The sequence below is a fragment of the Hemicordylus capensis genome, chromosome 7 (assembly GCF_027244095.1).
Source record: "Hemicordylus capensis ecotype Gifberg chromosome 7, rHemCap1.1.pri, whole genome shotgun sequence".
Lineage (NCBI taxonomy): Eukaryota > Metazoa > Chordata > Lepidosauria > Squamata > Cordylidae > Hemicordylus > Hemicordylus capensis.
Genome location: NC_069663.1, coordinates 29,728,661 through 29,755,083, shown reverse-complemented (window position 1 = coordinate 29,755,083; position 26,423 = coordinate 29,728,661). Strand labels below are relative to the sequence as shown.

The following is a 26,423-nucleotide window of genomic DNA, read 5'->3' as shown; positions in this document are numbered from 1 at the left end:
CAATGCCAGCGACAGGCTCAAGGACCGGAAAAAAGATCTCTTTCCATTTACACCTGCAAAGAGACTGGGACCCAGTGGGGTTGCTCGAGACTGACTGACCCCAGTCCCATCAGCCTCATCTTTTCTTCCTCCTCCTCCTAGGGCACCATCTCCCGCTTTCGCACACGGCAAGGCAGCAGGATGTCCAGGCAGCTTCACTGAAGATCACACACTTGCCTGCCTTCCAGCCTTGTGCTCAGGGATGTGACCGCGCTGTCCTGGCCAGGAATTGGAGCCAGAGCAGAGGCTGCGTGAGCAATCAGGGGCTACAGTGAAGATGTCCACCTAGTCAGGAGGGGCTGGGTCCCCCTAGGCACCCCAGGGAGAACTGCTCCCAGCACAGTGCTTCCACAGCACACTTGCCTCTCCCCACCACCCGCAACACAGAGAGTGACTTGTGGTATTATCTTCTCAAAGGAGAAAACCTCAAGCAGCAGACATGACATGATCAATGACAGGCATGCTTCCTGTTTATGTTAATAAAGGGGCTATTCAGAGTACAAATATTCAATTAAGTATTCCACACCCTTCTCAAAAAGACAACACAGAGGTTTTAAGTCATCCATGAGCTGCCGCCCCCCCCCCTCCCGCCGGGTTTTGATCAACCCTGAAATGAGTCCACACACTCCTGCTCTGCCCTAAAGCAAAGGCCGAGGCGTGTGTATGTCACTTCTACCTCAGCTAACACCACTGCCAAGAGAGTGTTGTACCTGTACACCAAGATGTCATCAACAGAGCTGTTGTACTGGATCTGGAACATTCGTATTCCTGGGATGTGGTGCTGGGAAGGCCACTGTATGAGAGCAGAGGATGAGGTCAACTCAGCAACTGCCACCTTCCTCTCCTGGCGAGATTTGGTTTCATTGGGGAAGCTCGACTTGGCAGAGGTCAGGATGTCCGAGGGGCCCGGCTCAGCCTCCTTGTCACAACTTGTGCTATTAGCAAGAGGAGGGTACGGATTTACCAGGAGCTCAGTCGGTGCTGTGGACTCCCCTGCCGCATTGGATGCTATGCAGGTGAATGTACCTTTTTCCTCTGCTGAGGTCACCAAAATATCCAAGGTGCCATTCTCATAGGAAACCATCCGAGATGTATTGGAGACCAGCTTTCCCCTGGGCGAAATCCAGCGGATGTATGGCTCTGGGTCACCCACAGCTTTGCACTTCAAGGACACACTTTGGCCTTCCATGACAACCTGCTTGGGGGTCCTGTGTGTGATCATTGGAGGCTCACAAACAAACTCCTCCTCCCGAATGGACCAGAAGTACTTACCCATCAGCTCCGGCGGGGAAGCACATGTCTCCAGGTCATCCTCCCTGGTAAGACGCCTCAGCCACACAAGTTCACAATTGCAGTGCAGGGGGTTCCCCCCAAAACTCAGCACCAGAGAGGACAAAGGGGACCCCTTTGGTTTGGCATAGACAGGGATGCGGGAGAAGAGGGGGTCGGGGGGGATCTTTTTCAACTTGTTGGAGGTCATGTCCAGCCGAGCCAGTTTGTGAAGGTTGGAGAAGATTCCCTCGGGGACAAACTCAATGAGGTTATGATCCAAGCTGATGGTATTGGCATTCGAGAGCCTCTCGATAGTTTCCCAGGGAACATTAACAAGATTGTTGTAGGACAGGTCCAGATCCTCAATTGTGTCAATGAAATCATCCAGTGATCCAGGTGAAATATAATTTAATTGGTTGTTACTGAGAATTAAATGGCGAAGATTGATTAACCCTCTGAAGTGGTCCTCATTGATATAGGTGAGTCTATTACTATCCAGATGTAAAGCGTGAAGACCTTTCAGGTCAAAAAACGCATAAGGCATAATCTGACTGATTGTATTTCGAGACAGCGTCAAGTGAATCAGGTCTGTCATGTTGGCAAAATCCTTGCGACGGAGGGTAGTGATGAAGTTGTCCATCAGCCGGAGCTCTGCTGTTCTCCGGTCAATGCTGGGAGGGACAAAGAGAAGCCCCGTCTTGGTGCAAAGGATGGTGAAGGACGGTGCGAGGCTCTGGCACATGCATCGCGTCGGACACATCATCATGGCCTTCACAGCAGTGCTAATAACCAATAGCAAGAGGGCCAGTCTTTCCATGGTAAGGTACGCAAGGCAGGCGGCACCTAAAGGAGAAGAAAATAAAAAGGTGTCCATATGATGGTTGTCAGAAAGACTTAAAACAGCAGACACCAAACTGGACAGAAAAGCAAGAATGAATGAGTGACTGCATGGACATCATTCTCTGTCTGGGTCTCTGCTGGTCCTGCCTGCACCAATCCAGACTTCAGCTGACCCCTGGGAGCCCTTTTGACCCAACAAGTCTCCTGGGCTCCACAAGGGCAGAATTCGTGGACCTGAGGAGACGCACAGGACTGATTGAAGCCTGAGGAGAACATTGGGCCGCTTTCCAAAGAGAAGGCATGGGCATCATGCAGCTCAGAGGCTGCCCTCCAGCTGTGGGAGCAGCCCTGGGGACTCTCATCTGACACGTGGCCCCACCTTACCCTCCACCGCGGAATCCCGAGAGTTCTGCACTTTTGGTACGACACAAGCGCCAGCCGGCCCACGGATGTCTTGACGAGCCAGCCTGTTCCACCGTGGGGAATAAGACTGCCTACCCGCCCCGACTTCACTTGAGGAGACAACCAAGCCTGGAAGACAAAGCCTGGGATGTTTTTCTGTCTGCATTCAAGAGAGATGCTGCTTCACATATTTAACAAATCAATTTCTATCCCACTTTTTATAAAAAATTCAAAGGGGCTCTCAAAAAAACACCGCCACAAAATTACAATTAAACATTAAATCACAGAAAACACAAAGAAAGGCAACAGGCAGTAAAAGCTGCTCTAGCAGCTCTAACATACATATGTTATAATGATGATTTAAGAAGTGCAAGCTAGGGGTGTGCAATTCGGATTTTCGGTGTTTCGATTCAGATCCCAAACGAAACACCCCCAATTCATTTTTGGGTCTGAATCTGACCCATCCTAATCACCCCAGATTCGATTCAGATCCAAATTAATCCAAATCCATTCGGATCAAGAAAATGGGTCCCAGGGCCAAAAGAGTGGGGTGGGGTGGTAGTGCCTAATGAGGCTACCACCCAAAACGCAGAGGGATTGGGCAAAGGGCTGGTTTTTGGTGAATTGTTGAAGTTTTAGTGTCTTTGGGGCAGATTTGGGGCATAAAGTAGGATCTGGGGCAGAAGAGTGGGGTGGGGTGGTAGTGCCTAATGGATGGAGGCTACCACCCAAATTGCTGAGGAATTGGGCAAAGGGCTGATTTTTGGTGAATTGTTGAAGTTTACACGTCTTTAGGGTTTTCCCCCATAAGGTATAATGGAGGTTTCAGCAGCCCCTTAACTGCACTTGAGGGGTGCTGGGGAAGCCCACAGCGAGTGGTGGTGTAGTGCACATAGGGTGCCAACCATGAAACCAGGTTTCTAACCCATGGGGTACACGGTTCGGTTGTTTCTGAGGTGTTCTGAGTATAGATTCTTTGGTAGCAAATGAGATTTTCAATACAAACCATGAATCCACTCATTTGCTACCAAAGAATCTACACTTAGATGGAAAATATGCTCTCTTGCCTGGCGCAGGAGCCAATAAATGGCTCTGTTTTTTCTACTGTCTTTTGCTCAAAAGTTGAGGAAAAAGCAATACGCAACTAGTAGAATATGTTTCCTTCCCGTATTTCTGGCTGTCCCTTCTGCTATATCACCCACTGGGGAAGTATAAAACCTTTACTGCAAGTTGCCAGTGGCAACAGATTAAGGTCAGCGGGAATACAACTTTAAGCCCACATTGTTGCAGTACCAATGTAAATGTGTCTGCCATTTTTACATACTAGTCAATCAGTTCTACCAGCTATAGATTCCTGAACTTTTATTATAAGGGCCATGGGTTTGTTAAGGCCCCTGCACGTTTCTAAGCACAGTTGACCAGCTGACAGAGCCTTTATCAGCCATACAGCCGGGGATATCTCAAAGGCTTCAGAGGGACATTATCTCAGACACAGGAGGCTTCCTTGTCCTCGCGGCCAGGTGCTTTTGAGCTTGGATATTGTAGGGCAGTTGGGACAACAGAGTTGCAGACGTGATCCACTGTATTAAAGGCATCTTCTTTGCAGTAGTTGTGCTGGGAAAGATGAAAGAGAAGGGAGAAGAAGGGGCAGGAAAGAAGAGGGTGGGGTGGGGGCCGTGTTCCTTCTAAGAAGTGCACACATGTGCTTGCGCTCACAGGTTCTTTTATGTCTGCTCAGTAAATTTTAGATCCCACTCAGGTTGGATCAGTAAGACCCCACTCTGAATGCACATGGTGCGCGCACACTGCCTTGGTCCTGCCGCCCAGAACAAGACCCATTCCACACAGAGATGGAAAAAATGAGAGAGAGCACTGGGTGGGGGCATCATTCTACAGCCAGAGAATTTGTGCTCCCATTTCCTCCAAACGATGCAGCATATTCATCCTTCCCGCCCTTGAGTTCTTCAGCAACCTATGAAATAATGGGGTTGTGGGTTTTTTGGAAGAAAGTAAGTGTATTCCCCATCAGTTCAGAGCAAAGCAAAACACACCGTAAAAACACAGCCCCGTGAAAGCTCAGCAAAGAGCAATGCAAGACATTCCGAGGGTGGAGTGGTCAGCCCGGCCAAGACCGCATTTTGCCACCCACCTGTCCACAGCTATCTTTCCCCAGCCAGCTGAGCAGCTCTCCCTCTCCACTTCAGTGCTGCCACCTCTGCCGGTGCAACTGCTTTGAACCGAGGCCTCTTCCTGCCTGCCTCCCAGCCCCACCTGTCCTCCGGTGCTGCTCTTCTCCATTCATCCTCTTTCCCAACAGGAACCAGCACGGTTTGCAGATGTCTCCGGGAAATTGATGCAGCTGGGCAGTGCTCCAGCCAGGAGGGAGGTGGGGAGGCAAGCACTGGTCCCGGTGGGGAGGGGAGGGGGGGCTGCTGAGCAGGGGGCCCTCACTCCCCCTACAACTCTGGGCTTCTGCTGTACCGCCCCCTCATCAGCTGCGCTGTGTGGGAAGACAATTTTTGTGGGGGGGGGGAGGAGACAATTTCTTTAATTGAACCAACAAGCTACCAAAGCATACAGTACGTTACCATAGATGTGTGGGGAGCCGGGTGTGCACAAAAAAGGAGGAGGGGAAGGAGGAAAGGCATTTGGGAGGATGTGTTTTGGAGTTAGGCTGGCTGGGCGGGAGCTTGGGGACCAGCTGCAGGGCTCAGGAGTCTCTCCTCCAGCGCACACTGCTCAGCCCTGCTGTGCTGGACATTTTCCTTTCCAGCAAGGCTGCAGAATGCAAACCATGCGGCCCATCTCTGCACCCCCTTCTGTCCTCTCCCTGCAAAGAGTCGTTCAGGAAGGCCCTGGAAATGCTGACACAGCAACCCTTAACTTGCAGGGGGTCTCATTCACACAGAGCAAACTGGCCCTTGCTTGCCTTGAGGGGCCACCCAGGTCACTGTGCCCACTTCCACAAGGGTCAGGGTTGGTTGGGCTTCCCCTCTGACTATTTCTGAGTCTCTGGAAGCATTGGAAGCCTAAACCCCCTGCAGGAAAAAAGGCAGACTTTGATTTGGCTATGGGCACTAAATATTCTATATGGGCTGTGCCTAACTATGCTAATTCCTAGAATTAGCATAGCATTGTAGGTAGACACTTCCAAACTTCCTGCTGGCATTAGCAACCAAGATCCCTTACCTAATTAATGGGGGTGGGGGGGGAAGAGGTGTGTGTGTTTTTTTGCGGGAGCAGCCTGCAATGTCTACAGAGATGTGGAACATGCCTTCTCCCTCTGGAGTGAATTTTTAGCCAGTCAGAACTACGTGCGCACCTGAAATCCCAAGCTGATGCCAACGGAGCTTGAGATCATTTAAAACAACGTGGAATCTCCATAAATTAGAACAGGGCTGGGCAGCTCCCCCACTCCCCCCCCCCGGCCTCCACCCATACAGACCAGCCTCCTCTGCTCTCCAAGATTTCAGCCAGGGCGACTCTCGGTGCAGGGACCCCTCTGGTCTTCATTCTCCTGGCTGGCTTTGGCCAACCGGCCAGGGCTTGGGAACCAGGGGCAGAAGCAGACCCACTCCGACAACTGGCACCCTCGCCCTGCTTCCAGGACACCCAGATAAATGCCTTGAAAAGCAGGCACTGGTTTTGCTCTGCACTCTCCAAGGGCTGGAGTGGGCCCTTGCAGTGTCCAAGCAGACATTCTCCAAGACTCCCAGTTCCTAGGACTGCTCTTTCCTGCAGCTTAATTGTGGCTTTCCGTGGGGTTTGTGTGCATGCGCACATATGCAATTCCCCCATCAATAATAATTTTGACACAGATTTACTGCAGACAATGTGCTCATGGCACAGGTTACAGCTGTTTCTCAAGGAACAGGAGCAGTTTGCTAAAGCACCTAAAAGTGGTATTGATTGGGGTTGTTCCAAAGTATAGTTCCTCATCTGGCCTTTCACTCTTCTAAAAAACTGCCCAATTGGCTGCTGCTCAAAACAGACATTGTCCCATGCCTTAAAAATCAGCCTCTGTGGATGGAAAGAGAAAATGTGACCGTAGCCAATGGTCCTAGAGCCTCAATGGAGTTTCTCCACTAACTGAAATAACAGAGACAAACAGCAACATTCCTTCTCTCTCATACACACAGATGAGGATTTTCAGGCTCTCTGCACTCCAGAGCCCAGTCCACGCGGTGCAGAGGATGCTGGGCTGGAATAAATGTTTCCTTACATGTGTTACACAAGTTGATCTCTGTGAAGACTGAGTAGTTCTGAGGTGAGAAAATGGACTAAAATCCAGACAAATGAGGTCACCCAACTACCATCCATCCATCCCCTGGAATTCTGGCAGCCACTTTAACATTTAGAGAACTTGCCTGACATAAATCCACAGAAAACTGGGCAGCAATTTCCACTAAAGCAAGGCTAGAACTTCTGCATGCAGCAAGGCCAGCATGCTTTTTGAAGGGGGAGTCACCAATACTCCCCCAAACAAAGCCTCTTCCCCCCACACCCAGCCCTTCTTCTTCAGGCACCATAACTCCAACACCCATTAGTTCCATCAGCCACTGAACTGCCACAACACCCAGCCATCTCGTCTGCCCCAGACTCCCAGGAGTGCCCTACAGAGCCAGAAGATGAGGGAGTGGGGATCTGACCTCTTGGTCCCCACAGCTGTGGCATCTCTGGGGCACTAAGCCCGAGCCCCCAAAGGGCTCCGAGAGTCTCCTGCCAGATGACCAACCCAACATCTGCAGTCTCCCTAGGGGCTTAAGCCTGGTCTGGGAGCCTCCAGCCCTGCAGCATGATGGGCCTGGTGCCATGCCTGGCTGGGAGGGGATCATCCTAAAGGGCCCAGGATCTGGGGGGCAGCAAGCCCAGCTCATGGCTAGAAGGCATGCATGCTGCCCACTCCTGTTTTGATCCTGGATACATCCAGAAGCTTGAGCAGCCATGAAGCCAGCCTGAAGGCCTGGCAGAGGTCCCTGGAAGGGCTAGCGAGCAGCAGCAGCAGCAACTGCGCTCTGACCAGCATGTCCACATTCTTGCTGCCAAGAGAGGCAGATTGGGAAAAGCTCTGTGTGTACGGACACACCAATGCACATGCGCATAAGGAAGAAAACAGGTACCAACCAAATGCCCATCTGCAAGCCAATGATGGCAGAATGCTTCAGCTGCCCTTTCCACACAGGGGAGTTTGCTGCACACTGCTTGCAAAGATCACACAGCACCATCTTGTGAAACATCAGCAGATGCCACCACTATAAAAATGAGGCGTCAGTGCCTTTTCCATGCAACAATCCTGAATGCACCTCACTGGACCCTTTCCCCCCCGAACAGGGAACTGTTTGGTCCAAGTTTCCTTGGAAACGTCCGTTTGTATGTTTACGCTTTGCTTCACCAGTTCATACCATAATATGCATGTGCGGAGGAGTCTGATTCTTTCTCTCTGAGCAGAGAGTCAGCTTCTGTTTCTAAAGGACACTGCCCAGCCCCTGGCTACAGGCGCTAACAATACCTATGAGGCCAGTCATGGCTTCCCCAAGGAGAAGCTCCTCACCAAGTCCTGACTGAAATCTGCAGAGGTGAGGAACCAACTGAGTTTCATCCAGTGCCTGTGGCTGCAGACATTACACGGCATTTTGCCCACCAAGCAAATATCAAGCGCCAAGTCAAGGTGCTCCAATGGAGGCTGAACGCACGCACACAACTGTCCGACCAGGTGGGAAAGCTCTGTAGGTTGTCTCGTGCTAGCCACTAATGTTTCCCTAGGAGCAGCTTTGCTGCCTCAGTCCTCCCAGGACTGTGTCCAAGAACCAGGGCTGGATGACAACCCGCTGAGTACTGAGGCACCTGCAGCTCAGAGCCTCAGTGCTAAGTGTGCGGCCAGACAGGCACCACCCAACAGCCACACAGCAGAAAAAAGGCTGCTGCCGGCCCCATTCCTGCAGCAGCAACTGCTGCAGTCTCCAACAGAACTGGCACCAACGTAACTGGCACTCCAATGTGACACGTCACCAACATAACTGGCATCCCAGCAGCTATTCCTGGGTGGTGGGGATGCCTTCTGGTCCCCCCCCAAAAAACAACACACACGCACCACACAGCACATGATCCTTTTGCTTACTTCTCTCCAGTAAGTTCCCTGCACCTTACCTTGACAAATGATCTAAACTGCAATAGATGAGCTCACTAACTTCTCCGGTGTGCACACGCACAAACACGGTATCACACAAGTCAGCAGAAGCTCACCTCAATAGAACACACACACACACATTCACACACTCTCCCTCTCCCTCTGTCTGAATGTGCCCTCTGAGCATAGACAACATGCTCCATGTTCATCTGCTGGAGGAAAATACACTTTCTTGCTTGCTTTGCAATTTTCTGAATCATAAAATGTGTTAATAGCTTAATTGAAACCCACAATATAAAACTGAATTGAGCTGTGAGCATGGAGAATTGTACAACACAGAACATCCAGCCTAATTACTTGCTGGCAAACAAGGCAGGTGCTCTGTTGAGGACTGAGTCACAGAAGCTTTAAATGCAAATTAACTTGCAAACCAAACGCAGCCCTGGGGGGAGAGTCCATCCTGGGTGCAGTGACCCCTTTTGCACGCCCAGAGGCTCTCCGGCCTTCATTTAGAAACAGGCACAACAGAACAGGCTGTGCTCGGCTGCCCACAAGTTTCATGCCACCAGAGAGCTTGGGAAGTGCTGAGCTGGATGCCCGGCTGGGGAGGAGGCGAGGAGTGACGCTTTCCTGGGACCTGAAAGGGGCTGCCCTTTTGTCCAGACAGAGACATGCTGCTCTCACCTTCCAGCGATCCTCAAGTGGCCTGTCAGGCCTGCTCCAGATGCGGATCCACTTTCACCCGTAGCTTGCTCTCACGAGGAGTCCTTGAAGGAGCAGATTCGCCACAGACTTGCCGTTCGCCCATCAATGCCGCAGTCCCGGGGGGCTCTGAGGCAGCCATCCCAGCTGAAATGAGAGAGACCGTGTTCTTGAGAAGAAGCCCTCTTCAGTGGGGGCTTCAGGCAGTGACAGAAGAGGCACCCGCCACAGCAGCAGGGTCTCAGCTCTGCCCAGAGGAGCAAAGACCCTGCTCCAGAGACTGGCAGTGCATCAGTCTTATGGGAAGAAGACTCCTTCCTTCCCAACAGAACAGACAAGCAATGGGCACAGAAACTGCAGGTCCCCAGAGTGGTTTGCTGGTTTAATGAATGGCACGGAGACATGCTGGGGCTGGGCTTAGGAACAGAGCCCCTGCTTTGGATGCATGAGGTCCCGGGTTCAATCTCTGGGCTGGCAACTCCTGCAGGTGGCTGCATCACCCCTCTTGTGTGTCCAAGACCCTGGAGATCTGCTGCCTGTCTGAGCAGACAGCACTGAACTGGATGATGGACCAAGGCTCTCTCTTGGCAGGAGGCAGCTTAAGCTCAACATCTAGCAGCTGACAAGTGGTTTATATTGAAAAACAATAACTTGTTGTGATGAAATGGGGGTGAGGAGTCTGGGCTTTCCTGGGATCTACCCTCAGTAGAGAGATTCCTCTAATCCCAAATCTAGGAGCAACACCGCTCCTGCGTGGTAGGCTGCCACCCGTTGAAGACTGATCTAAGCCACTGGCCAGGCTCAGACACGGCTTCAGCGACCCTGAACTGTCTGGCTTGGGACTTACAGGCACTGCACAGCCAGAGGCCACCCAACCCGGCTCTAGACAACAAGATTCTATTCTGAAAACAACTCAACAGGAGCAAATGACCTTACGAGGCACACGGGAAAGAGTTCTGCAAGTCACCCTCCAGAACCTGTTAATTCAGACTGAAGCCATTTCCAAGCATATGAACTTTATCAATAAACAAGGGTTGCACACAGAGTAAGGAGAAAGTAAGTTGAAACTGGAAGTAAAGCTAGGCACACAGGAATTCAAAAGAATATACAAAAAAGCGTTTGACTGACTAGCACCGAATTTCACCCGAGTCTACCAGTAGGAGGTCCTTGACTGAGAGGGCGTTCCTCTTGACAGCTTCTCTGGGGAACATCCATTGCAGATGGAAATGGGTGAACGCTGGCCAGGCCTTTGCCCGCTAGCTTTAAAGCCATGGCGGAGGAGCTGAGCTGGGCTCAGGCGACTGTGGGTCTCACACCTGTCCGTAGTTTGTTTATTTATTTTATTTAAAATATTTCTATACCGCCCAAAACTTGCATCTCTGGGCGATTTACAATTAAAATCATTTAAAACATTAAATCAATTAACAATTAAAATAATTTAAAACCCAGTATTAAAAATATTAAAACCATAAATCTAATTAAAAGCCTGGGTGAATAAATGTATGTATCTTCAGTACCTTTTTAAAAAGTTGCCAGAGATGGGGAGGCTCTTATTTCAACAGGGATCCCATTTGGCGGCAACCTTTCCAGATTTATTTATTTTTTAATTTATTTAAAATATTTCTATACTGCCCAAAACTTGCATCTCTGGGGGGCTTACAATTAGAATCATTTAGAACATCAAATCAATTAACAATTAAAATCATTTAAAACCCAGGATTAAAATTATTTAAAACTATAAATCTAATTAAAAGCCTGGGTGAATAAATGTATCTTCAGTACCTTTTGAAAACTTGTCAGAGATGGGGAGGCTCTTATGCAACAGGGAGCGCATTCCAAAGTCCAGGGGCAGCAACAGAGAAGGCTTGTTCCCGAGTAGCCACCAGACAAGTAGGCAGCAACCACAGACAAACCTCTCCAGATGATCTTAACAGGCGGTGGAGCTCATGGCAAAGAAGACGTTCTCTTAAATACCCAGGGCCTAAGCTGTTAAGGGCTTTATAGGTAGTGACCAGCACCTTGTATTTTGCCCGGAAATGTATCGGCAGCCAGTGCAATTCCTTCAACACAGGAGTAATATGGTCTCTCCTTGATGACCCAGAGACCAACCTGGCTGTCACGTTCTGAACCAACTGCAGCTTCCGGACTACGTACAAAGGCAGCCCCACATAGAGCGCATTGCAGCAATCCAGCCTAGGGGTTACCAGCAGATGTGCCACCATTTTGAGGTCATTCATCTCAAGAAATGGAAGCAGCTGGCATATCAGCCAAAGCTGATAAAAAGCACCCCTGGCCACCCCCTCAACCTGGGACACCAGGGAGAGGTTTGGATCCAGAAGCTCCCCTAGACTGCATACCTGTTCCTTCTATGGAAGTGTGACCCCATCCAGAACCGGCAGATCAAAATTGTCTCTTGAGTTTTGACCCCGCACAATGAGTACCTCCGTCTTGTCTGGATTCAACCTCAGTTTGTTATCCCTCATCCAGACATTACTGCTTCCAGGCAGGCGTTTAGGGAGGTTATGCCTTCTCCCGATGATGCTGACATGGAGAAATAGATTGGGGGTGTCATCAGCATATTGATAACACCCTGCACCATATCCCCTGATGATCTCTCCCAGCGGTTTCACGTAGATGTTAAACAGCATCGGAGACAATGTGGAGCCCTGGGGGACACCATAGGAAAGTTCAGATGTTGAAGAACAACAGTCTCCAAGAGACACCATCTGGAATCTGCCCCTGAAGTAAGAGCAGAACCACTGCAAAGCAGTGCCTCCCACCCCCAATCCCCTCAGACGTTCCAGAAGGATACTATGGTCAATAGTATCGAAAGCTGCTGAGAGGTCCGAAAGGACCAGTCACACTCTCTCTGTCAATTCCCAATTGGAGATCATCCATCAGGCCGACCAAGGCAGTCTCCACCCCATAGCTCACCCAAAAGCCAGTGATCTTAACAGGCGAAGTCCTTAAATAGCCAGGGCCCAAGTTCAAAGAATATTCCAATTTCCTCCCCTCTAGGGGGTGAGATGCAAAGTGTCCCTATCTCCTGTGTCAGATAAGGTTAGGGAATTGGTGAAGGAAGGCTCTGTTAGATGCGCTTGGAGTGATGCTCTCGCTTCAAGAGGATGGAGGTCTGAGTTTTGTCGCACTCACCATGGACTAACTCTACCCGAGTTGGAGTGCCCAGTGGGCACCGTCCTTTGCTGCAGCCCACTGGGAGGCATCTGCCAGGCCATGGGCCAAATCGTGCCCAGAAAGAGAACCCAACCAATGAAGGATCTTTTCATCTGTCCCTCAAAATGGTGAGTTCTGGCAACGGGGCTGGCCCTGGTGCCCACAGCCCTTGGCAGGGATGGGCAGCACTAAAGACAAAGCAAAAGGCAGGGGGAGGATCAGGACTGTGAAGGGGGAGGGGCTTGGACCCCCACTCCCTCCAGAACTGGGGATGCTGCAAATTCCTTCATCCTCTACCTTTAGTGGGAGCAAAGAGGCTGTGGAAACGGCCTTCTGTGTATGTAAACTGCTTTGAGAACTTGTGGCTAGAAAGCAGTATACTTGTTGTGCATATTCTGAACTTTGGAATATTTGAAAGTCCCAGTGCAATGACATACAACTGGAGTTCAGGAGGCTTCAGCTTGGCTCTGTCCCTGGTCACCTTGCACCAGCTCCCAGAGGCTGGATTCACCTCCAGTTTGGGTTCTGGGGCTTATTCCTGAAATCAGCACAGGGCACTTTCCAGATTACAGGCTGTTGAGCAGTAAAATGCTTTGGCTTGATGGGATCATTCTGAAAACGTGAATAGCTTGCACAACCCTCCTACAACGGGAAAAGACAGCTGTTTTTTTGTGATGCACATGCAACATTGTAGGACTAAAACGCAAGGATAAAATCTGACAGGCAGCACTGGAAATGTGAATGGCCCCTTGCTGTCAGCACAGGGACTGTGATGTCGAAACACAGGCAGGACAGGAGGACACTTAAGGGACAGTAGTGACACTGTTGTTCGTGTGTAATTTGGAAAGCAGCACCCAGGCCAACAAATGCAAAAGGGTGTAACGACGGTCCCAGCAGTGCAACAGGTGAAATGGCCAGATGTCCACAAGGGAGGAAGTGCAGTGCCTCACCTGCCCGCCCTGGAATGGGGCCTCTGCTGCCTGCAGCTCCATTGATGATGGTGGGAGAAACAAGGCCAGGTTGCCCACCTGCTCTGGCCCCTGGCTGGTGATGGGGCATCGCGTCTCCTCCTGCTAGGATATGCTATGCCTCCCTTCAGCTAACTGCCCCCCCAAAAGCCCATCCCTTGGATGCCAGACTCCAGGGCAGGGGGAAAGATGCCACCCACAGGATTTGCCAACCTGCTGCACTCGTTGAGAAAGCAGGCAAGCAAGCAAGCAAAAGCTCCATTCCAGAAGTTAGAGGGGATTGCTTCGAGCCAAGCCCAGGACAGACACAGACCACCCTGATGGCTTCTCTGGGCAGGAGGAGAGGTGCGAGAGGAGGGAGCAGCGGCAGCAGCAGTAGCAGGGACCTCACACAAGCTCCGTGGGTCCTGGCGGCAGCAAGTGCCCTCCTTTCAGGTCTGGCTTTTGAAGGCTGCTCCTTCCTTGTGCAGCTAGGAGAGCAGCAGCCCAGCGCAAGGGAGACCTTCCACCAGACAAGTGGCACACCTCAGATGCCCCCGTCCAGGGTTAGGGTTAGACACCTCCAGCAGCATGTGGGGCTGGGCCAGTTGGGTCATGTGCTGGAGCTTGGCCAGCAGCCTGTCGTGCTCAGGCTGCTTCCTGTGCAGGCTGCTGCCTGGGCCCCACTGCCCCAACTCATGGGCAGGCCCCATGGGGCTGAGTTCAGCAACCCAGTCAAGGGATACAAGGACACTGAGGAGTGTGCAGCTGCAAGGCCTCTTCACCTGCCCCCCCCCCCACTGCCCCCCCCCCCCCATGGCCTCTGGCAGTGAGTGCCAAGAAGCCGGTGCTCCAGACACCCAGCAAGAGGTGCACAGTTCCGAGGGCGCCTGCTCAACAGCCAGGATAGATAGCAAAACCGGGGTCTAGTTTTGAATGGAATGCTATTCATTTTGTACTGTGCTACCCCTGGTGTTGTCTTTGTGATCCACCCCATGCAGTATGGTACTAGAGGGGCAGGACAACTACACAGAACTCTGTTCCTGCAGATGGCTTGCAGGCAGCCATCCACCACAGCACCAGCTGCAGAAACAAAACCCACAAGCCAACCCTGGTGCCTCTTGCGCAAGCAGGCAAGGGTCCTCTTTTGCGGCAAGGCTGCAAGTCCCAGCCAGGAAGACTCAAGGCGGCTGACCTCCTTCCCCAGGCACAGCCACTGTGTGGCAGATGGCAGGGAGAGACGGAGGAGCCACTGGGGCAGCCGACCTGTCCATCATCCATCCAAGCAGGTCTATGGAAAGAGGCGATTGAGAGAGGGGGTCCGTGCCTTCTGGCTGTATGCAGTGGACAAAGGGCTTACAGTCACCCTCACCTCACCCAGCCACCCCCCCACAGCACTCCTATAAGCAATGCTGGGTGTGTGTCTGTGTGTGTGTGTGCGTGCGCGCACACACACACACTCACTCACACAGAGGCATAAACTGCATTTCTAGGGCCTTGCTTCCAAGGAAGAGAAATGTCGGGGGGACACAAGCATGCAAACTTCTGCAGGGGACAGAGCACAGCACCATCTTGCTCAGGGCTGTCTATTCTCTTCTGCTTCAGTCTCTGGAGCAATTTGCTGGATCCTTGGAGTGGGGAAACCTAGTGCATTTGCCGTCCCTGGAGAGGCTGCTGGCCCACCTCTCCCAGCTGCACAGGAACTAATGGAAAGGCCTCCTCGACGGGCTGCAGGCAACCAAGCCAAGCAGTTAGAAACTGGACCCTCTTCAGATCTTCATGCATAACCAGAGAAAGCAGGGCTTGCTCGGGATGCCTTCCTGGCTAGCATCCTTGTCAGTCGATGCCCACAGCTTTGCTCTTGGCAGGGGCCTTCTGGAGGGAAAGGAGGCATGGCGGGGCCCTTGGCATGATGGACGCAGCCTGGGGCCAAAGCACCACACACTTACCCCCACCAGAGGGAGGGCAGGAGAGGAGCAGCTCACGTCTCAAGTACAGCTGCACAGTTTTCATCTAGTCCCTTCCTTCATTTTTATGCTGGGATGTATCTGCCACTCTCCTGCTCAGGTTCTCAGAGCAGCTCTTAAATCACATAAAATAAAGTGAGCACCCACAAAGAAGAGCAAGAGACGCACATTCAAAGCCAGCATCGCAACAGAAGCAGCAGTAGCCAGTCAAGAGATCTAGGAGGCATCTCAGTGGGCGTCAGGTGAGCCTCCTGGGAACACCACTCCAGACACGGCGCACCACCACGCCCTGGCCAGGTCGGTGGGGGCAGCCTCGTGGGACTGCTGCTGTCTCAGCGTACCAACACTGACTTGGCCAGGCTGGCCGCAGTGGACCTTGGGCCCAGCTGCCCAGGCCATGCCCATGTACACAGTCACTGGTGCCTCCAAAAGAGAAGGAAAAGCCAACCAACATGGCTCAAGCCAAGCTCTTGGGCTCTTTGCATAAATCAACTGCCCTGATGGCCCAAACCAAGGCGGGCCAGAGGAGGAGTGGGGAGAGGATGAGCAGGGCCATTTCCACAGCAGCCCTTTGCAAGCTTTCCTCTCGGAGGCACTAATAGTCACTGGGGAGCCCTTTGCCAAAGGCGCTGCTCCAACCCTACTGGGCTCTCCTCCCATTCCAGATCCTCCAACAAGCAGGCCTCTGCATGCACACCCCACCCCACTGCAAGCTGTGTTTCCGAGACCTCTATGGAGAAGCACCTCGCTGGCTGGAGCCCTTCCACCAGCTTCAGTGGGGTGATGCACCACAGTTTCCACCGGAGATGAGCATCCCCATGATTATTAAGAGGAATGCTCAAAAGTCGAGTCGCAGCTCATGGGCCATCACGAAGCAGCAGGCCAGAGCTCTGGCATCAGTTAGCACCATGGCCTTTCCCAATCGTCAGTGCACAGTCCTGATGGAAGCTTCCCATCATGCTCAGGAGGACTAGAGTCTACCCTGCTCAGCCAAAAGAGCTCCCTCTTTCATCTGCTTCACAGCACTGCCTGCGCTTGAACTTGCTGCAGCTGCATTGAGCAAACTCAGCAGGAGCAGGAGCGGAAAGTAGGAACGGAAAACGTGACTTTCAAGGGCTACACAGAGTTGGACAGAAGCAGCTCCTTGTTTTCCCTCCTTGCCTTTTATGTAGCTGACGTGCCTAATCCTTAGACAATGCCAAGTTCTGAAAGCAGCACAGCACCAGCACACCCATGTGGCTGACTCCCGGGGCAGAAAGAGAAAGGCAGGTGAGTCGGCCCTGGCAGCTGCAAGAGGAAGGCCTCTTCTCTGTGTCCATGCCACGCTCCTCCAGGCTGCAGGGGAATCCTAGATACCTGAAGGCTTCATACATCCTGCATCCGCAATTTCTGTGCCGAGGCAGGGCTGTCCCCTGCCCAAAGCGGCAACAGGGCCACCTAATGCAACAAGATGGCATTTGGACAAGGGTCCATCTAGAGAGCAATTTATGCCAACATGAACCCCAACTGTGACAAGAGCTTTTCTGGGGTCCCCACATGATGTTAAAAGACGTGCAATTTCTGGATGTCATTCACTGACAATCCAGAATGGCCAGCAGATGACCTTAATAAATTGCATGAAAGGAGAAAAACAGCCCACCCACCATATATAGTATCCTATAGATCCTGATCAGTTATGAACATGAAAACCACAAATTTATTTTCACTATGTAAATTACAAACATGTGAAATCACAATGATAAAAACACTAATCAAAATTCCATAAAATAACTGTACTGCCACTTCTACAAAATGTATGTAAAAAAGCGCACTGTCATTGTGCGTGTTAGAGCTTGCCCAAAGCTCTGTGCTCTTATTGTTGGAGTTCCTCTGAAGAGTCTATCGTCCCTTTATGCCGAATTTATGCATTTTGATCCTCCTGATCTTCCTCAGGGGCTTTTGGAGCAACACTTGTATAACTTCTTCCTCCCAGCATGCACCTCCCTGCATGAAAACAGAGGGCCTCGATATAAGTAAGCCCTGAGGTCTACCCGGACAGCAGCAAGCAGCTCTTTTCCGTTAGCCAAGCATGCGCTCCAGTGGCTGGACCCAGGTTCAAGGGCTTATTTGTTTGTTTCCTCTGTTTGTCTGGGGCCCTTACTACACTGAGTGGTGCAGATGGTTACGTTTGTCTCTTGAGATAGGTGAGGCTGAGAGAGAAGTTACCGGCCCAGAGTCACCCGTGTATTGCACGGCCGAGTGGAGATCTGGACACGGGTCTCCTTGCTGCTAGTCTAACATTCTAACCCCTCCAGCAACTGGCCCGCCCTCTGCTGCAGACTTGACGTCTTCTTCTTGCAAGGCCCTGTGCTCTCCCGCAAATCCAGCCGCTATAACAAAAGTTGTGACGTGCTCAGCTGCCAGTAATCGCGTCTGAGACGTGATTCCATGCAGCAGCCCAGCCACCCTGGGCAGGAGAAGGCCAGCACCAAACAGCCATAAACCCCAACATGGGGTCTGAAGAGGGGCTGTGTCCCCCCAGCCCAGCGTGGCTTTACAGAATTTGCTCTGAGCCCCTCCCCTGACGGCAACTCAGCAAGACCTGTTGGGGGAAGCACTCAGCACCCAGGGGGAAGCACTCAGCACCCAGGGGCGGAAGGGCCGCAGGATGGTGCCCCCCCCCCCCCCCGCTTCACAAACTGCAACCCAGCTTCCTCACTGAGACCCCAGGGAGCCAGGTCAGCACCCTGAGTCATGGCCTTTGCCTACTGGTCACTGTCCTTGCCCAGGGAGGTCCACAGGCTCTGGCCAAGCATGCATTATTATTATTATTATTAACAACATTTTATATCCCACTCTTCCTCCAAGGAGCCCAGACCATACTACAGACTTAAGTACTACAGACTTAAGTTTCTCCTCACAACAACCCTGTGAAGTAGGTTAGGCTGAGAGAGACGTGACTGGCCCAGAGTCACCCATCATGGCTGAATGGGGATTTGAACTCAGGAGTCCCCGGTCCTAGTCCAGCCCTCTAGCCACGACACCACACATACAGCCCTCCAGGCAGATTCAGACACACAAGGCCATCAAAGGCCACGTCACTGGAGGCCTGCAAGCCCCTTCTGTGAGCCAAGACACTCTGCGTGGTGGCCTCCTAAAGGGAAGCTGAACCCTGCTGCTGCTTTCGCCTCCTCCAGGGGGGCAAGCCCCACTCGCTGTCCAATAGACCAGGCTTTGGGAAACCAGCACCTTGGCCCTGGAAGGAAGAACTGGACCAAGCCCTCCCCGCCCGGGAGCGCTGGACACAAACCCTGGAGCCATCATGAAACTCCACCCTCCCTCTCAGAGGGGCAGTTCTAGCCCAAATCATCTCAGCTGAAGGCTGTCACAGCATCTGTTGAGGCGGCAACAGGTTTCTCATGCGGAGGGTCTGCCTTTTTCCCACCCTGCCCATCATTTCGTATTCAACCTGAGCCATGCCCCCTTCGTTATCTTTCTGTGATCCCCAAAAGCAACCCATGCATTATTAGCCTGTCCTTGGCTGGGGCTGAGTGGAAGGCGGTTTGGAGGCTCCTGCAGCTCTTGAGCATGGGTGCCATGAAAACAGCCCTCGTGGGGATGGCAGGAGGCCCCCCAGCTCCACCAGCCCCATTCACATCACAGAGAGAGGCAGGAAAGCAGCAGCAGCAGCTGGGGAAGAGGCGGCCCCGCACACTTCACAAGGCTCCCCGAAGACTCCTCTTCCCCACAGAACTGCCACCAAGCCAGAGAAGCCTCTCCAGGTGAGGGGTTTGTGGCTATGTGGCATGAAGGCTCAGCCAAGACACACACACACACACACACCCCAAGCTCTGCGCCTTCTCCGGTGCACAAGGCTGCCGGGCTGCCGGCTCGGCTGTGAGCTCTCTAGCCCGACCCAGAGCCAGGAAGCAAACTGGGCAGTGCCTCCCTCTGCTGGGAGAAACAAGTCCCTTGGGGTCAAATACAAGGCCGGGGTCTGGTTAACTCTAAAAGCCAAACAGTGAGCAAGAGGGTTTCCAGACAGCCGTTTATTGCTCCTTCATTAGAGTGGCAGTTAAGGGATATTTAGATAGCCAGTGTCTCTTTCCCACTTTTCTCCTGGATTTGGGGCCTTCAATCTGGTGAAACAGTCTTCAAAAAGTTATACTTTTAAACAGTCCTGAAAATGGCAGTGTGGCAATCATGCATGAGCTGGAGGTGTGGCTCCCTGCCTGGGGCTGGACTCTGGGAGGGTCAGCCCAGCAGGCACATCCCTCAGGGCCACACCTGGGCACACCTCGACAGCCAGTCTGCCTTCCTGTGGCTCGCAGGCCATTTCTGGTGGCCCAGCTTCTACCCGGTGTGTGGCTGTTTGCTCTCACACTTGTCTTTCGCCTACACCTTTTCTTGTTAAATGATGCTTTTACACTGCATATCTGCTTAACTGTACCTGCACAACCGTAACATCTGCCAGGGACTGGGGGTGCCTTGCCTGTGCGTTCTTCCCTGGGGATTCCTGCTTTCTTTACACACACACACGCTTTTAATAGGATCTTCTAGAGTATGTGTACAAATACACACCTACACAAACTTGAACACCCACTTCAGTTATTCGGTCAGTCACAATGTGTGTCTAGGGTGGTTTCATGGCGGGGGGGGGGGGAGTTGCTTTGGTAGCTTTTGCTTTGGGTGTGTTTAGGGTCATTGGAGAGAGGCTACGTGTGTCGAGAAGCTGCACTAAAGGGCTGGTCTCCAGGATGGGGCCCATGCAATTAGGGCTCTCACCACAGCAGGAGCAGGACAATGCTGCAGCTATTCTACGCCCTGGATTTCTAAGCCTCTTTTTACCTACCTTCTCCACCTTTACCTGGTGGCCACTTTTCAGCTTTTTTCTGGCCACCATTTTAAACCCAACTTCCCACACTCTAGAAAGACAGCCCAAAGATTCCTCCCCTGTCCCCAAATGTGGTGTGTGTGTATGTCCTCCTGTATGATGCTTGACTATACTCCTGCATGTCTACAAATACTTCTCCCAAAAAAAACCCACCACCCCAAGAAAAGTAATGATTATTGGCATCAAATAATTATTGTGTCCCACAGGGTTCCATGATTACCAAGCATGCTTCAACAGGAGTTTTGCATCTGGGTTGGCATTACTTTTTTATTTTTGTATTTTTGGGGAAAATACATTTGCAGACATACAGCAATACATACTCCTGCATGTCTGCAAACACTCCCAAACAAAATCTTTTTTTTAAGGGTTATTGGCATAAAATTATGATCCCAGTCTAGCCCACACGTGCACATTGAAGGGGTGATGTGTAGGCAATGGGAGGAGAAATGGGTGCGGTGGGGGGGTGTTCCAGGAAGGATGGAGATCGGGGGGTGGGGGGGTGGGGGAAGAGGCAGTGCAACCCTCATTTTTTCATAGGGAAGTCCTCTGTGTGGATGCCAAAAAGGGCAGAAAAAAGGAGTCTGTGTGCATAGCCTGTAGTGAACCCGGTTTGCACTCAGAACAGTTCCTCAGGGAATAAACATCTCTATCTGGAAAAGTTCATAGTATCCTTGACATGGGACAGGTTGTGTGTCAAAGCAGACACACTGAACAGATCTAATTAACACTTTGGGTAAAAGAGAAAAAATAACTCGGAGTGAGCATGATATCCTTCCTAAGAAACTAAATGTTTTATTCATCCTTCCAGGGCCGATGACTGCTCAGAGGGGGATTCACAGCCTCCTTCTGAACTTGCCCTTGGCATCCCGAGCGACAACAGCAGCGTCACCACCATCACCCCCCTTGCCAAAGATGTATTTAGCCCACCTTTTCAATTCCTAGAGGAAGCACTTCAGGCAGTTCAATTAAAACAAACTGAACAAATCACACAACAGGAACTATCACTAACAACGCTACTACTGTGAATATGCACATACCCCTCTTCAACCAAAGTTCAGTTTACACAGAAAAATAAATAAATGAAGTATGGCCCCCTGTCCTCAAAGGGCCCACAATCTAAAGAGAAACAAAATAGATACCCTACTGGAGAGACAGTATGCTGGGGATGGATAGGGCCAGTTGCTCTCCCCCTACTAAAGAGAAGAGAGTCGCCACTTTAAAAGGTGCCTCTTTGCTCAGTTAGCAGGGGTCATAAGGACAACAAGCTACCAAGCAGCAGCATAAAATGGCAGCATCTTCCTTGAGAGAGTCCTTCGCCTATGACAGAAGACCGGCAAAGAGGCAGTGCTCTTTGCTCCGGAAGCAGCCTGGACCACCATCCCCAGGAAGACCCACATGCTGTTGGGCAAATCCCAAGAGAAGCCTTCTGCAGAGTTTCCATGCCACACTGCCAAGGGGTGGGGGTGGGAAGGAAGGGAGCAAGGCCCGGAAAAGGCACATTTAAGGAGCGTGTAGCACTTCCTAATGAGCTCCACGTGGCAGCTGCAAGGGGGCCCTTCCTGCCAAACGGCAGCCTGAACCCAGGACCCTGCCAAGTTCATGGCTGATCCTGCTTCTTCCACTTGGACAGAGAAAATCTGCAGAAGGCAAAGGAACTGGGAGAGCTGACAGGGCTGCCGGCCAAAGTAGCCAGCCTCCCTGGCAGGAAGACACTCTGTGCACGGGCCGCCAGTTCCTGCCACCACAAGGGTGGAGCTGACTCACCCACCTGGCAAGGAAAGCTGGAAGCCCAGGCAGGCAGCAACCCCAGCCCCTCCCACGCAAGAGTGTCCACGCGGGCCTTGGAAAGCTACAGCTGTTGGCGAAGAAGCAGGGTGAAGAGCCCCCCCCCCGCCCTCCGGCTGGGCACAGCCAAGGACAGCCTTGGTTAGCCCTACCAAGCCCGGCATAATGGAGGCACAGCCCTGCTGCCCCCAAGAGACCCTGGACCCGCCAAGGGGAGGCAAGGCGACTGAGAAGCCACCAGGGCTCGTCTGCAGCTGGCCACCAACCCCCTGCAATGATCAGTCCCTGCAGAAAGCGACGAGGAAGGCAAGCGGAAGCAAAGGCCACAGCCGTGACTCTGCGGCCCAGCACTCTGCAATGCGCGGGATGCTTGGCTTCCATCTAGTTGGGGGATGCTTCCTGGGACAGGGTCTTCCCTGGAGGACAGAGGAGGCAGCCTGCTACAGAGTCAGGCCAGCAGCTCATCTCACCTAGCATGACGTGCACTGGCTGGCAGCAGCAGCAGCTCTCCCGGATTCCAGGCTCGGGGCCTTTCCTAGTCGCATCTGGAGATGCTGCCAGGGAAGAAGGAAGCCAGGCCTTTCCACATGCCAGGCAGGGGCTCTGCCTCTGCCACAGAGACCCGGAGCTTCTTGCTGTGAAGCGGGCGCTCTGTCCGGCTCCCTCCCTGTTAGCCTCCCTCCAGGCGAGGCCTTCTGGGAGCAGAAAGAACCCCCACCCCACCCCCTTTCCCTGGCTGCTTGGCTGGATTCTCTTTCTACTGGTTTGGTCCGTCATCACTGCTGCTGCTGCAATGGTTTTCGAGAGGAGAGCTAGTCTGGTGGTAGCAAGCATGACTTGTTCCCATAGCTAAGCAGGGTCTGCCCTGGTTGCATCTGAATGGGAGACTTGATGTGTGAGCACTGCAAGATATTCCCCTCGGGGGATGGAGCCGCTCTGGGAAGAGCATCTAGGCTCCAAGATCCCTCCCTGGCAGTATCTCCAAGACAGGGCTGAGACAGACTCCTGCCTGCAGCCTTGGAGAAGCCGCTGCCAGTCTGGGTAGACAATACTGAGCTAGATGGACCACTGGTCTGACTCAGTATATGGCAGTTTCCTATGTTTAATCTTCGTGTTTTCCTATTTGGAAAACAAGCTTCTTGGGCTCAAAAGTCAGAAGAGAAATATTCAAATGCAGATACCTGGTTCACCAGCAGCCAGGGCAATTTTTATCAGCCAAGGAAAAAGTTTTAATTTAAATTAAGGGCACCCTCACTAGTTTTTGTCTGTTTCCTTAGGATAAGTGTCATTCGGGGGTGTTAATGTAATGAAAGCAACCAACATCCAGACCAGGGTTGAGTGTGCTGGTTAGGGTTAGGTTTAGAACTGGAAAAGGTACAGAAGAGGGCGACCCAGAGGATCAGGGGCCTGGAGGACGTTTCTTATGAGGCTAGGCTACAACATCTGGGGCTCTTTGCATGGAGTAGAGAGAGGGGATGGAGAGAGATTTCTCTCCCTCTCTCACAACACTAGAACGAGGGGTCATTCCATGAAACTGAAGGTCGGGAAATTTAGGACTGACAAGAGGAAGTACTTTTTCACACAGTGTATAATTAATCTATGGAATTCTTTGCTATGGGACGTGGTGATGGCCACCAGCTTGGATGGTTTTAAAAGGGGCTTAGACAAATCTGTGGAGAACAGGTCTATCAATGGCTACTAGCCTGGTGGCTAGAGGCCACCTCCAGCCTCAGAGGCACGATGCAGGGGAGCCACAGCAGGAGAGGGGGGCGTGCACAGACCTCTTGTCTGTGGGCTCCCCAGAGGCATCTGGTGGGCCACTGTGTGAAACAGATGCTGGACTTAACAGGCCTCCTTGGACCTATCAAGTTCTTATGTTCTCTGCACAGGAACAGAGGATAAATGCAATAAATGAATAAATAAAATAAAGGTGCATCTGCCCCACCCTCCTCGCAAAGCAGGCTCCCTCGCACCAAGTCAGAGCCTCCAAGGGCTGAGCCCAAGCCAGCCAGGCCCCTGGGGTGCCACAGGCAGGGACTGGGCTGAGCAACCCACCAGTCAAGGAAGCAGGCAAGCACATGCTCCCATAGTGCGCCAAGGAAGGTGGAACCCCCCCCGAAGCCCCCAGTAAAGCCAGAAGAACTATTCCATCAAGCACCCCCACCCGCAATGGGGTTCCAGAGGTAGCTCAGAAGGGGGCTCACAAGAAGGCCCAGCACCACAACAGCCCCCCAGCAGCAACCTGAAGCAACTGCTCATGGGGCACCCCAGCCTGGCGGTGGGCATCATCGGTTCGGTCATCCTCCAGCAGTGCCTCTGCGGCAGGACAGAGCGGGAGGTCCACGGCCTACCGTGCCGCCTTCCAGAGCAGGCAGCAGGGAGGGAGCCCAGCTTGGTCCAAGGGTGGAATGCCTTCATGTGGAAGCCTGCCCCCCCCCTCACACACACACCCAGCCTGTAGACAGCCTTATGCAACCAAGTCTGTGAGCTACCTTGAAAAAGGACACAGTGACCTGCTGGAGGAATACAAACATGCTGGATCAATAGACCAAGCTTCCAGTCGAGCTTGCGAAAGGGCGCCGGGTGCTCCAGCTCTCTGGAAAGAGAAACACCGGAGCCCAGGGGAGGCCATGCACACCCTCTCTTCCGGCTGGAGACAAGCCACCCCAAAGCAGAATGTTGCCACCGGACCATCCAAAAGGCTCATTCAACGAGAGCATCCCACCCACCCTGTAAACAAGCCAGGCAAGGGGGACGGGCGCCCAAGGCACTCCCCAGGGCTGCCTTGGGGGGTGCTTCCAGCAGGAGTCACAGCAGCGAAGGTAGAATGCTGGAGCTGTAAGTGCACCCATCTCTTCTGCTGCTCCTCCCCCCCAACAGGGGCATCTCTGGTTGAGAGAGGGGCGCAGGGAGAGCACTCAGCAGGATCCCTCCTCCATGGAAGAACGGAGAGTGTTTTTCTCCAGCAAGGCAGAGGCAGCTCCAGAAGAAGGCGCCAGCCTCTAGCCAGTCTCCTCCCCGGCAGGGCAATCGGCTACCTCCCAGTGGCAGGCTAGTCAAGCCGGGAGAGCAGGCAGGCCCTTGGGCCGGAATCCCAAGGCAAAACCCACCAACGGGGCATTTTCAAGCCCCCCCCCCACTTGGAGCAGCTCAGGTCCTCCATCTCCCCCCACCCCGCCAAGGGGCATCATCCCAGCCAGAAGACTCTTCTGCAAAAGGCAGTTCCAGCAGACATCCGAGCAGCTCCCCCCTTGGGGCAGAAAGAGAACCTTGGCCCTGCCTCCCGCAGCCTTCTCTGGTGAGCTCCAGCAGAGGCCTCCACACCTGGCAAGCAAAGGCCTCACTCACTCAGGAGCAGGAGCAGGAAGCCCCCACTAGGCTCTCGCTCCACCCGGTCCAGCCAGCCCCTCTGCGAGGCACACCCAGGTCACTTCAAAGCCAATGGTGACAGGTGCTTGGGTGGCCCTGTCTGCCTGGGGGCCCCTGGGCACTCGGCTGCCCTGCGGGCCACATCCCAGCAGGCAGGCAGGCAGGATCTGCCCAAGGGCTCCAGCCCCCTCAGCCCCGGAGGCCCAGGAAGCAGGGCAGTTCCAGAAGGGCTCCCTGGGGCGGCCACTCGCCCAAGCGCACATTCATGGGGCGGGGGGGGGGGGCACAGCGCTGGATGCTGCAGAGCTGTGCCGCTTTTCCCCTAGAGCAAGCCGGGGAGGTCTGGACGCCGGAGAGCAGGCTGGGCACCGTGGCCATTCCACACAGACCCCCCCCCCCGCAAGTGCCCGCCTCACAGGTCCTGGCAGGGCCTCGCAAATGCCCCGCCTGCCTCTCAGCACCGCGGGGAGCCCGTTTCACCGAGGAGCCCCAACCCCACCGCGCCCCTGGGGCTTCCCAGGCCTGTCCCTTCCCATGGAGGCAAGCAGCCGCCGCCGCCGCCGCCCCCTCGCCCCGCGTCGAGAGCGAGCACACACACACACACAAGCCCCCCACCCCCCGCCGCCGTAGGGGAAGGGCAGGCCGGCTCCCCCGCAGGAGTCCGAAGGGAGGATCCGAGCGCGCCCCCGCCAGGCCCCTGGAGACAGACCTTTCCCGCAGGTCAGCGAGGCGGAGGCTCACCGCTGGGCTTGCTGGGGAAGCGGCGGCCCCGGCCTGACGCCTCGCCGGCTCGCTTGCGGGGGCGCCGGAACAGCCCCCCGGCCCCCCCTGCTTGCAACGGCTGGAACAGAGCACCGAGCGGGCTCTCCCGGGAGAGCCACGAGCCGCCCCGCTGCCCTTGGCCAGAGCGCAGGAAGGCACCCCTC

At 53.3% G+C, this 26,423-nt stretch overlaps 1 protein-coding gene across 2 annotated transcripts in view; it reads right to left on the bottom strand.

Moving 5' to 3' along the window:
- Positions 1-26,423, bottom strand: part of LOC128333211 (leucine-rich repeat and fibronectin type III domain-containing protein 1-like protein) — a 29,555-nt gene that overhangs the window by 2,585 nt on the left and 547 nt on the right. Inside the window, exons 2-4 of one of the 2 annotated variants that reach the window (XM_053268431.1) lie at positions 9,365-9,529; positions 2,536-2,682; positions 750-2,154 (exon numbers count right to left, since the gene is read on the bottom strand). In XM_053268431.1, coding sequence (XP_053124406.1) covers positions 750-2,128 — 1,379 coding nt within the window. In that variant the 5' untranslated portion in view covers positions 2,129-2,154; positions 2,536-2,682; positions 9,365-9,529. The remainder of the gene's footprint in view (positions 1-749; positions 2,155-2,535; positions 2,683-9,364; positions 9,530-26,423) is intronic. The other variant, XM_053268430.1, reaches the window with a different exon arrangement.